Below are 13,133 nucleotides of genomic sequence, written 5' to 3'. Positions count from 1 at the left end.
GAACATCATCGTTTTGATTTTTATAATTGTCAGTAGTGTAATAAGTTCACTATATAAATCTTCTTTGTTGATACTATTAGTTTGCTCTTGAAAGCATTCTTGCATTTGATTTATTACGCTGACTATTGATCGTGTTTATTATTATTACACTTCAATGATGAACGCTAAACTGTACTACTCTTATTAAATGATGTCATCGTGAACAAGGGACACAGGCACCTGAGGAGAAATAATATATAATGTAATGTTTCAATATTGGAACAATATCTTCATCAGACATAATAATGTCTCTTTTATGTCCGAGAGGTATTCTTGAGTCTGATGAAGATAGTGTTATATATCGAAATGTTACATTATATATATTGCTTTTTATTAAATATATGTACGTTGTTTACAATTATAATTATTAATTAGGTATAACGTGTTTACAGAGTCCAGCAGTGGTTTAATAGAAGTAAACCTTACTATTAATTTGTTATTTGTACTTAGTAAGTTGATATATGAGTTATTTCGAGTAAATTTGTAAAGAAATTGCAATAAAAATGCTGAGTAAATAAAAAATAAACTATATATAATTATAGTAGTCGTTTTCTACTATTTATAGTCAATTTTATAACAGAACTTTGGTATCCAGAGGAAACTCTAGTGAATGAAAAAGTTTTATTTTTTTCTTTTCTTTAATATGACGTTAATTATGTCTCAATACGCTCCTATAATTATCATTTCTGCTTCAATATTTGAAACAAATACTAACAAGTTCAACTAAACACATGCATAAATTTCATACAGAACGAAAAGATACAAATATTTAATATATTACATGGCATGTGTAAAAGTTCACTTCTGTATGAGTCTTTGTTTTAATCCATAATGAAGTATTCCTAGAATCTCAACGATTAAAACTTTGTAGAAGTAATAGACACATTCTCAAAATTTGAAATATAACATATCCAAGAATTTAAAAATAGCCTCACTCCATAAGTGCAGCCAACAATAAAATCATGAGTTACTTAATTTCTGAACAAAAGAAATGTGCAAGTCCATGTACAGTTTAGTATGTTTTTTTTAAAATAAGAGTTTGTAATCATTTCATGTAATTAACAATATCCAAATGGTACTATACAATGAAAATTAATGTGAAGTTTTTCCGTTACTGTATTGCTGGTTATTATTATTGACAGAATTGTGTGGTAGAATGATATGTTTATTTCAAATTCATTAGGTTATAATTAAAAAAAATAAAATATTTTGGGGTTTATTTAGCTTCTTCAAGTGTATTTGAAAGTAATTACTTTCCATTCATAGAGGTACTTTCGATGTAGAAGATATTGTGTCATGATTTAATGTCAGTTTTCCTGCATCAGGTGGTATATATTTTCTTCTGTAACCAGGGAATAAATGTAATAATAATAATAAAATACACGTTTTATTTTTATTCTTATCCCTTCAATGTCCTCAATTTTAAATATTGTTTAAAAATCAGATGTGAAGACAGTTAACTGACTGAGGGTAGGAATTTACTCCTTGTAATCACACTTATTCCGTTGTAGTACAGTTGCTTCACTGTGCATAACAAGGCTGTGCCTAAAAAGAAAAAACTGGGAAGAATATTTTTTTGTAAAGATATTATTAGAAATGCGCGAATAATACTTAAATGCCATTTATCCTATGTAAATTTGAGAATTTTGTAGGAATTCCGACTTAGTGCAGTTGGCTGGAACACAGTACATTATGTAACAGCATGTACCGTCTATAAATATATTCAACTTTTGGACCACCCCTAATAAAAAGTTGTGAGTGCACGCCTGAGTTTATTCAAACCGAAAGTCAAAGCTTTGAAATCAAAAGTGATAATTTATTCAAATTCATTATGTAGAGTGTGTAACAAAACAAGGAAATTTTTTAATACTTCTAAAATGACACTCAAAATATAGTGAAAAAATAAGTATTTTCTATACATACTTGAAAAGCATTTCAAACACATCGGAAACATACAAGTAAATTAAAGTCAATACAAAATATTCTTGCGAAGAACGTCTTTACACAACAATCACTATATCATACTATTTTTCAAATAAACGCTTCAATAATCAAGTTGATAAGTAGAATAAACAAATTATATTCAAATAATGCAAGTAAAAGGCTAATAGTCACCTCTAGATATCTTGCGGTGACTATTAACCTTTTAATTAAATTATTTCTAATCATTATCACCGCTCGCAATATAATGATAAATTATGTTCAAACTGTTTTCAATATCTAAGATCAAACATCAATTGTACTAACTTTCTCAAATAAGACATGACATAATGCTGTACTATAAAGTATTATCTTATCGTAATTTCATTCGAGATTTTTGGATATAGTTACATAGTATATATATTTTCCTTTCTTTTATTTATTTAGTTATTTTGTTGCGTTTTATTATATTTCAGTCTGAGCAAAATACAAGTAAGACTCCTGAAAAGTATCCTTCCTTATTGACCCTTCCACCTATTAAACTCACTGGTTCCGAGAGTAAGGTAAGATAAGCAGTTAAACAGACTGAAACAGCGATTTGATAAGAAATAGACTTATGAAAAAAAAACTAAACTCCTTTACTTTGATTTTAACTTTCACTACAATTATTATCTATAATATAAGATATACATTGAGAGTGCTTATTCAAATACGTCTTTTAAAAAATCTCATAACATTTCGTTTATTATCACTAACCTTTTTCATGTGATCTAAAAGTCTAATGTAGAAATATGCTTATAAAGAATCTGTCTTGTTTACTGGAAGGTAAATATTCCTTTTAATCTTCCAGTAACACATAATATAACTATAGAATAGTTTTTAGTTTAGTGTTACTAATCATAAATAAAATCTAATGAGATTGACCGAAATATTGTGATGCTTTTTTTGAAGACAAAAAATTGAGTAAGCTCTTTAGATGCTTTCATTAATCATTTTGATGTGCTTTGTGTACGTAACATATTTACGATTTCTTTATTTGGTTTAGCGGAAAACAGTTTGAACATGAAATTCCATCACTAAGCAACCCGAAAGTTTATTTCCGCAGAGAAAACCTGCCATTAGATTTTAGTGTATATTAATCTGTTGTAGCATGGTTGTTATCCATCTTTCTGTAGTCCTACTTTCTACTACTGTCAACTTTTTGTTTTGCTCAAAGATCTTCTATCTGCAATTTTTCTTACTACAACTCTTTATCATTAAAGTATTTTCTATTGAAACGACATGTCCTACTTATTTTAAACAATCTTATTCAACTGTGTATTTCTATTACAAAGTTCTACGCTGTAAAACTTTCTTCATTCAATTGTTTGAAAATTACATAATTAGTGTGCCTAAATTTTGTCCTTCATTTGATTTTTTCTTTTAAAATAAATAAATAAATCAAACTAATAGTGTAATACCGTAGCTGCATCTGATGAAACTCACTTGATCTTGACTAATAAGCGTATGAAATAGTGTAATTTCTAACTTATAGACCTTCAAAGTTGGAGTTTAGACTTACTCAGATCTTCACAAAAAATTCTTAATTGCTATTTAGAACAAAACTACATGGAACCACCCTGTTATTAAACGTTAACTTGAGACGTCAGAAAGTAAATGATGAAACGGTTGATAGAATGATGAAACTGTATGTAGAATGTATATTTATAACAAAGATTTGCTTTTAAAAAAACAATGATGGTATAAGGAGTTTTACTAGATTTCCTATTTAATTCTAGATTCCGGACACAATCACTTTAATTCTGTGTTAAAGTTCAATACATTTCGTTGAGCTTCCTTCAAAGGTTTTTCTTAAATTAGATATTTTCTTAAACTAGAAATACAACTCATTGGACAAAGCAACGTTCATTTAAAAATAATAAATGTGGTTATAGTGTCTGATGATGCCAATATGTTCAGTTAGTTGGCGAAACTGTTACACATTTATTATTTTTAAATACACGTTTCTTTGTTCGGTGAGTTGTATTTCTAGTATAAGAAAATATCTAGTTTAAGGAAAACCTTTGAAGGAAGCTCAACGAAATGTATTGAACTTCAACACAGAATTAAAGTGATTGTGTCCGGAATCTAGAATTAAATAGGAAATCTAGTAAAACTCCTTATACCATCATTGATTTTTTAAAAGCAAATCTTTGTTATAAACATACATTCTACATACAGTTTCATCATTCTACAAACCGTTTCATCATTTATTTAAGATAGCAAAGCTAGTATGAACCAGTTTGATATTTTCTGTTCAGATGTTAATGTACAAGAACTTCGATCTCTATGCCTATTTCTAAGCGCTCTATTCAAAGATAGATTCTAACGTAGTTAGAGGGGGTCATCAGAACAGGAGTAATGACGACAGTTTATTTCTACTGTGGGTTTGAAAGGTATGTAGAAAACTGGAAGTTAGGACCAGGAATAAAACAATGGATTAAATATTAAGATTAGGGATGCCATTTACATAACTATGTGATTGTGACATTATTAGATAATCACTGCCACACGTCAATGAATATTCCTCCGTTATAAGACACTCTGATTTCCTCTAGTGTCAAGAAGTCATATTATTCACAAAGAAATAGGATCCTCTGGAATAATGGTTTAAAAATTTGTGACGAATAATAGTGAAATCCATTGCTTACGTTAGGAATTATGTCACATGAATTTTTACCAGTATATTTGGATAATTTTTCTCTGACCACTACATTTGGAAACGATTTGTCATTTGTTAATGACAGAATTTGCCAATTCGTTGCTTGTTAATGAAAGGTCCAACAAGAAAATAGGTTTCTTTTTAACTTTCATGATAAGTAGTAAATAAAATTTGTGCCGTTTATATATCTAATATATCTCTCGTACATCGTTTACTTTCCAATGACAAAACTCTCGTCAATCTATCAGAATTACAATTCAGAACAAATAAAGAAATTATCAACAAATGGTCTAATTATTCATGAAGTAATTACCAATAACTACCAACATCTGGAACGCCTGGTACATGTGATACATGAAGTAAGAACATCTGGTTAAAGGAATTTAATAAACAGATTAATGTTATCGTCACAAACATGTTTATAAGTTATATAATATAAGCGATTAGGTTTTAAAGATTTATATTTAAATTTCAAAGTTGGATATTATGGATCTGTAAGAAATATTAAAGAACAAAATAAGAAAGTCTTTTCCATTAAATAATTGTAATGCTACATAAAGAGGTATAGTGATTTGGAAAGGAAGTATTCAGGCTCATTAATCGAAACAAAATTTTTGTCAATTGTGCTTCAAAAATAGATTACAAATGCCAGTTTAATGCATATCGTAGGGCAATTTCCATAAGTAAAAAATGAAGATTACTACAGCATAAACTTAAAGAGACATAATAGCACGGACAGGCGATGGCGCGATTGAGTCAGCAAAAATGGAGAGGTACCATGATCTGGGCCAACGTACTCCTACCCTGGACCAAATTTTGGGAGGGGTATATAATTTTGACAGTCAAGGTCAAGGTAAAATTTTGGTAGGGTCTAGGGTCAAATTTTGGGAAGGGTACCTAATTTCAGGGTTCACAGTGAAGTTGTGTTGCAGGAGGGTCATAGTTCAGAATTAATCCCTCTTCGCATTTGATCACCTTTAATTTCCTTTGATAGCTATAAAATTGACAAAATAACCAAATTTGACAGTTTCTTACTCTCTAAGGTAGGGATTTATTGTCTGGTGTATAAATATGACATATTTGAAGGTTCAAAGGTAAATATGGAAAGGTTAAAATTAAAATAACATTAATCAAAGTATAACGAAAGGATCATTTTTCGTTTCTCATTTAGTGTTCGAAAAAAAAATATAAGTATTTAAATATTTAATCTAGGGACAAATAAATTTAGTTTACGAAGATCTATGTTGTAGTGTAAAATAAACTGCAACAAATTTCCATGATTGATTCTACTATAGTTTTAATATTTAAAAAAAATACACTTTCCTTAAGTCATTCTCATGCTTAATTACAGTTACTTTCATCATATCGTATTAGGACTTTATTTCTCAAGGATTTATGGCACCGTAATACGTACTTAAGAAATTTCCTATGGTGGGTTGTACTTTAGTATTTGGGTCATTCTATTTGAAATGGGACTTTTGATGTAACTGATATGCTGATAGGCAGGTAGAAATCAAAACACATTGAAATTGTGTAAGTACATACATTGCAAAGGTAACTTAAAATTAATAATGAACTCAATAATATTTTTATAATTTTATTTAAAAATATTGATGTCAAAATAGGTGATATGTTACCACCGTGCGTTGTAACTACTTACAGTTTTACTTGAATGATTCGAAATTATTGAAGTACTATCTTTTATTCGCCAAGTATTAGACGACTTTTTTAACGTATGAATATCAATGAATAGATGGAAATAAATTTATAAGCTAAAGCTTTTTTTATGCTATTAAAAGTAGCATTCTTTTCTGTATCCAGTTTTTTTTGTCACCTCCGTGTTAATGCATTTTAAAAAACATATATGTCTGCCATATTTCTCAACTTCATTTTTGTTGTAGTCTCAGGACTTGTTAGTTTATGAAAGTTTCCAAGGAAGGCGCCAGTTAAGAGAGGTAAGTTTGTTGGTGGTGATTGTTCCTTTTTATTAGTCTGAAATTGCACTTGTTATAATTTAGTTCAACACAAGCTGTCAACTCCGTTTGAAATTATAAGAAGGTATTTATAGATGATAATTTAATTTAGTTGAATCATAATGTTACTCTTTAAGAATTAATGCTGAAAATAAGGGTAAACAGAATCTAACCTTAAGAGTATATCTTAATCGTGCCATAATGGCGGAATTTGTCATCTCCGTGCGTATAAAGTAATGTCACCTCCGTTCATTACTGCGTGCACGGAGGGGATGTGATCTGTAATATCTTTAAAATAGATAAAATTAATCGAAAAGTGAAAAGCAGTATATTAGACAAGAATATTTTGCATGAGATACCGTTATCACGACTCACTTATCTGCATTCGCTTTGCGAACATTTTATAGATACGACATTTATTTTCATGTTAAGTAATGGCTGCAAAAAGAAAGTACATAGGTGAGTCGTGATAACGGTATTTCATGCAAAATAATATTGTCTATTGTCTAGTTCAATGAGTTTCCACTTTTTGATTAATTTTATCCATTTTGAAGATATTGCTCAAAATCTGTAAAATTAGCGGAAGTTTAATTTCGTCACAATGAGGCCTCTTAACTAGCTATATTTTTAATGCGCAATCGTATTTCTTCTTATAATAATAAACAATTACGAGAGGGGGGGGGGAGAAATATAAACGGGATTTTTGTTCCTGAACATCAACAGTCGGTAGGACTGGCCGCTCGCTTCTGCTATGTTTAGGCAGGACCGCTGGGAGTGGAGAGAGCGTGCTGTTAGATATTTCCCGCCATTTCGTCAGTACCGCTCATGATGTCGGAGCAACAAGTGCACCCCTCCACTGCGCAACGCATAATTATAAAATTTCTTGCTCGTGAAGGAGTTACAGCGGCAGAAATTTGCCAGAGATTGACTGCACAGTTCGGGGATCAAACATTGTCAAGGATGCGTGTGTATGCCTGGCATAAAAAGTTCAAGGAAGGACGAGAACGTGTGGAAAATCGATCACCATCCTCAGACCAGCATTACGGATGAAAACATTCGTGCAGTTAAAGGCATTATTGACGACGATCGACGAGTAACTATCAGAAATTGCAGAACAAATCGGAATCAGCTATGGGAGCTGTCAAGCAATCATCAACAACAACCTACAGTTCCGTAAAGTGTGTTACAGATGAGTCTCTCACCTTTTGACCGAAAGTCTGAAGTTGAGACGTTTGGAGGTCTGTCAGAGGCTTAAAGCAAGGTTTGCGGAAGAAGGCGATTAATTTTTGAGTCGGATCGTCACCTGCGACGAAACATGGGTTCACAACTACACTCCTGAATCGAAATAAGCCAGCAAGGAGTGGCGGAGGAAAGGGGAAACAGCACCAGTGAAAACCAAGACTCGACTGTCAGCTGGCAAGGTTCTATCAACAATTTTTTATCGATCGGTGAGGCCTGTTGCTGATTGACTTTTTACATGAGCGACGCACAATAAATGCTGAATACTGCTGCGAGCTGTTGAACAAGGCGAGAGTTACATATCGCTGCAAAAGACGAGACCAATCGCTCCGACAGATCCTCCTCCTGCACGACAATGCGCGACTCATACTGCGGCTCGAACTGTCTCGAAGTTACAGGAAATGCACTGGACTACATTTGAACATCCTCCTTACAGCCCGGACTTATCGCCCTGCGATTTCCATATGTTCGGACCGTTTAAAGAAGCTCTAGGAAAGCAACAATTTGAAGATGACGAGAGTGTGGAAGAGTTCGTGCGCAACTGGCTGGTGACACAACGCTGTTCTTTTTTACAATGAAGGCATCAAAAAGGTTCCCAAGGACGAAACTATGTGGAAAAATAAATTGTAAGTGCCTTGTGGTATTCAAAAAATTAATTTAAATAAGAAATACAATCCCGTTTATATTTGATCCACTCTCGTATTAAGGATAGCATATGTTAAACAAAATACTGTACTTCATTTGAATGCTAATGTCAACAATTGAGTTCTGGACATTGACAATCATTTAAGCACATGTGTAATACTAATGTTATATTATGTAATATTACTTTTTTCGAAATTCGTTACAAATTTTTACTTTTCAATTGGAAAGAGATGGTCTTGTCACATTCGTTCTGATGTCACATCCATGCTGGTATAAAGTCTGCTCCATTCAATTAGCTGTCACCTCCGTTCAGTTAGTTGTCACCTCCGTTCAAAGCATTTTTTAAATTTACCAATATTTCTCAAAATATTGGTTCTCGTGTTGAACCACTGTATTGATGTTAATGTAAAGCATTATAGCGAACAGAAAAATAAAGAAAATAATGATTTTGAACACTGTGAAAATTTCATTTTTCAAACCCTCAAAAACCCTTTTTCAAATAGAATGACCCATTTATACAATTACTCTTTTTTACAAAATATAGGCATTACAATCACAAGTAGCTTTCATTATAAGAGCTTGTTTGTATTTTATTTGTTTCTAATGATACAGTGATCACGTGACATATGTAGAAAATACCCGCAATATTACCTATATCTTATATATATATATATATATATATATATATATATATATATATATATATATATCTTTGTACATCTTTTATATTATTTTAGCCCACATACCGGTGGAATCGAAATGCAAGGAAAAATCTTATCGGTGGCCTGGCGTATTTGCGAGGAGTAAAATCGTGTTCATTTTTCAAAAAATGGCGAATTGCGTCTATACAAAATAATTACCAGAAACTGTCTGGTCAGTTGAGGTTGGAAGAATAAACTCAGAACAGTGATATTATCGTTGATAGCTCAGTGGATGAACACTACCCGCCAAGGGATACATCGGGATTGAATTTGGGCCAGTCCAGCGATACGATTATATTTCTGAATATTTCCTCAGTTTAGTTTAGATTTGCTCAGAAACATCACTGTATAATAAATTCATTATTAGTTGTGAAATTATTTTTACAGTTCAAATCAAACAGAAGATGTTTGCGTGTCTATCACTGTTTAATACTTTACTTTTATACTTTCAAGCTGAAACTGAAACGAACTTTATACAATTTTCAGAATCGTAAAGTGAGTGATAAGTTACTGTCTAGATGGAACATATTGGATTTACCAACAGGTGTGTCTCTAGGAAAAATTAAACAGGTGAGCCACAGGTACGATGATTCAAGAACTACGTTTCAAGTTAAAATTAATACGGAGTTATTATGTAGATTCTTTCGGCATTAACTTTGTAGATATTAATGCATTCGATGTGCTACGTAACGAATTTCTGTTCGAATATTGAATAGAAACAGCTTTTATTTCTTCTGACTACCAGTGGCATACGCAAAGTGGATTTCCATGTTTGAACATCCCTTGAACAAGATATACAAAATACAGTCCATAAGTTCCCGGACAAGGGCCATTGGAAGAAAAATAAGAAGGATGGTATCATCATTAGTTTGTTTATCCAAAATAGGCTCCATTTGAAGTAATACATTGCTGAGTACGTATTTCCAAATTTCACATGGCTTTGGAAAACTTCTGCCGAAATCCTGTTCAGTTGGTCGCTCGTAACTTTTTAAATATCCTTGATAGTATCAAATTTTTCAGCTTTTAGTTGCACCTTCACTTTAGGAAACAGAAAGTAATTGGGTGGGGGCAGGTCTGGAGAGTAAAGGGAAGGTGCAAGGTTATGATTTGTTTTTGAGCCAGAAACTGTTTAGTCGTTGTTGCCGTAAAACCATGAAACCATTACTTTCGTCACTTTTAACCATTTTGACCATTTTGGTGACGGCGGCGATGTTGTAGGGGAAAGTGGGGAAATACCACGCAACGAGGGAATACCAAGTACCATATTTTCTCAGCTCTAATGCTTCGAAACTGATTCAGATTAGTGATACTATCTAGTTTAGACTATGAAAGACATATTGCACGAGCGAGGCGCCAGTTGCTGCTAGGTGTGGTTCATGGCATGGCGAAATGTTGTTTTGCTGTAATTTCTTCTAATTTACTTCGTTTGCAGATTTAGAGGTATGTATTGAAATACTTAGTTGATTTTTATAATGTGTATACAATGTTTTAGCGTAGTGTGTTAGTAGTAAGTTCATGTTAAATTTGTTTATATGAAACGACGTGAAACTTCTGAAGGTTCAATTTTTCTTTCTCGGCTTGGAATGGGGTAATTGCACGCATGTCGTCCATTGTGCGTGGTATTGCCCCTTCACGAAGTAGTTATCAAAAAGTTTATGCTGCGTTTCTTTTCCTTTTTTATGTATATTGCAGATGACATGACACTATATTAGGCAAACAGAGAAGTGCAAATGGACATTAGAACAACTACCAAACGCCATAGGAGCAATAAATGTCGGAAGAAAAATTAGAGAGGTACCAAATGATTTTGGAATACATGAGGCTACATTAAAAACAAAAGTGAAAGCTGGGACTGTCTGTTCTAAGAAAATGGGAAGAAAAGCTGTATTGAGCTCTACACAAAAAGCGGAACTTGCTGGTCACGCTTTACATTTAACCAAGTTGTTTTACGGAATGTTTCCAATTGAACTACGCAGAATAGCTTATGAATAAGCAGAAGCTAATAATATCAAACAAAATTTGAATAAAGAAGGTCGACTTACTGGGAATGATTGGCTGGAATTGCTTTTAAAGAAAAATTCCACGATAAGGTCAAGGAAATCTGAAGCAATTAGTATTAACAGGGTCGACGAATTCAATGAAGAAAGGGTGAAAGGGTTCTAAGAACCTGACAGAAGTTACCCAAAAATATCATTTCTGTGAAGATTAGATCTTTAACGTTGACGAAACAGGTATATTCGTAGTATAGACACCAGGGCGTATTTTGGATCCAAAGGGAGTGAAACAGCTCGGAGCACCAATATCATGGAAAAGGTGTAAAACCGTTACAAAGCTGCCATGTCTTACATATCCCCTATGTTTATCTACCCAAGAAAACGCATGTCACCTCAGCTGCAGAAAGTAGAATCTACTGGACCTATATATTCTTGGGTGGAGCAATTAATCTAGTGGCTGCAACATTTTGCTCTTATTGCGAAACCGATAACAAATGATCCAGTCCTACCTATTTTGGATCACACGAGCCATATTTCATTAGAAATTTACAATTTTTGTAAGAAGAAAGGAATTGTTATGATTACAATACCACCGCATACGTCACATAAACTTCAGCCGCTAGACCTCACCTTTTTTGGTCCCCACAAAACATATTTCAACCAAGAATACACACTGTTTGCGAAGCGCTACGTTAATGAAAAATTTCTCCACATGACTTAGTCGATATCTTTAATAGAGCTTATCTGAAAGCAGCAAATATGGACAAAGCTGTTAATGGTTTTAAACAAGCGGGTATTTGTCCTTTGGAGCTGGACACTTTTAGAAAAAGAAGATTTTGAAGCTGCTCAGCAATTCCAGGCCGTAGAAATTGAAGATGAAAGAGAGACTTCTGAAGAAGTGAATTCTCAATTGCTTTCCGATGCTCAAACTATTATAGGCCTACGCCAAAATGAACAACCATCTTCGACGAAAATAGGGCTAAATCGAGAAGAACATCAACTACCCGGAACATCATCACAGCAGTTACCATTGCTTGTCCAACCGTCTTCTTTACAAAATGAGGCTTGAAAGTCTCACAGATTTCTCCTATCTCCAGGTCTGCCAAGTCAACTCCTCGAAATACAAAAAGCGTTCAGAAATCTTAACTTTCCAAACAAGGTACTAAAACCAAACGAATATTGGAAGATGCTGAATTCAGAAAGAGCACTAAGCGAAGAAAGCACCAAGAAAGCAAAGTTGAGAAGAAAACTCGAAAATTCGATGTTGGTGGAAAACGTGAAGACAACCTGAGGAAACAAACTAGAAGTTGACCTAAACGTACAGTCAACAAACGACCTAAGTTTATGGAAAGAGATTCTGATGCTTCACGTTAAGGAATTAGTGCGTGCCAATACCCGATGTAATGCGTGTGATTACCCGATGTGGTGGGGAATACCACGCGTTTCTCGTTTTCCACAAACTTTATTTTTACAGAATCTATGAAAATCAAGGAGCACTACCAACGACCGAATATGAAACTAGAATGATTAAGTTACAACATATATTTTCCTCATGTTAATTTGTTTGATTTGTAGCGAGATATTGGAAAATGTACCTTAAGTGCGTGGTATTCCCCCAACTTTCCCCTAATCGTTTCGGGTTGTTGTGGGCCGACCACTGTGCTCGTCGTTCATCACTGACTCCCTACCCCCTCGAAATCGTTTATGCCACTCAAAAAAGGTTGTATGGTTTAATGCTGCATCATCATAAGCTTCCTGAATCCGTTTTAGCGTGTCTCTTGCAGACATATCGGCTTTACAACAGAATTTGATCGCTGCACGTTATTCGTCCTTTTCATCCATTTCACGTTTTGACACAGACATAAAACAGTGATGTGAATTACACATCTTGGCTTCTAAACTACTGCAACCACACTAACGC

At 33.3% G+C, this 13,133-nt stretch overlaps 1 protein-coding gene across 3 annotated transcripts in view; it reads left to right on the top strand.

Annotated features, from left to right (window-relative positions):
* LOC145686228 (cyclin-dependent kinase-like 4) overlaps positions 1-13,133 on the top strand; it is a 188,722-nt gene that overhangs the window by 150,540 nt on the left and 25,049 nt on the right. For 2 of the 3 annotated variants that reach the window (XM_081759302.1, XM_081759303.1), the window contains exons 9-10: positions 2,436-2,522; positions 9,705-9,788. In XM_081759302.1, coding sequence (XP_081615428.1) covers positions 2,436-2,522; positions 9,705-9,788 — 171 coding nt within the window. Of the gene's footprint in view, positions 1-2,435; positions 2,523-9,704; positions 9,800-13,133 lie in introns of all 3 variants that reach the window. The other variant, XM_081759304.1, reaches the window with a different exon arrangement.

Source organism: Thermobia domestica, chromosome 5 (genome assembly GCF_964235325.1).
Source record: "Thermobia domestica chromosome 5, izTheDome1.hap1.1, whole genome shotgun sequence".
NCBI lineage: Eukaryota > Metazoa > Arthropoda > Insecta > Zygentoma > Lepismatidae > Thermobia > Thermobia domestica.
The sequence above is the reverse complement of the archived record's forward strand: the minus strand, read 5'-3'. Positions and strand labels throughout refer to the sequence as shown.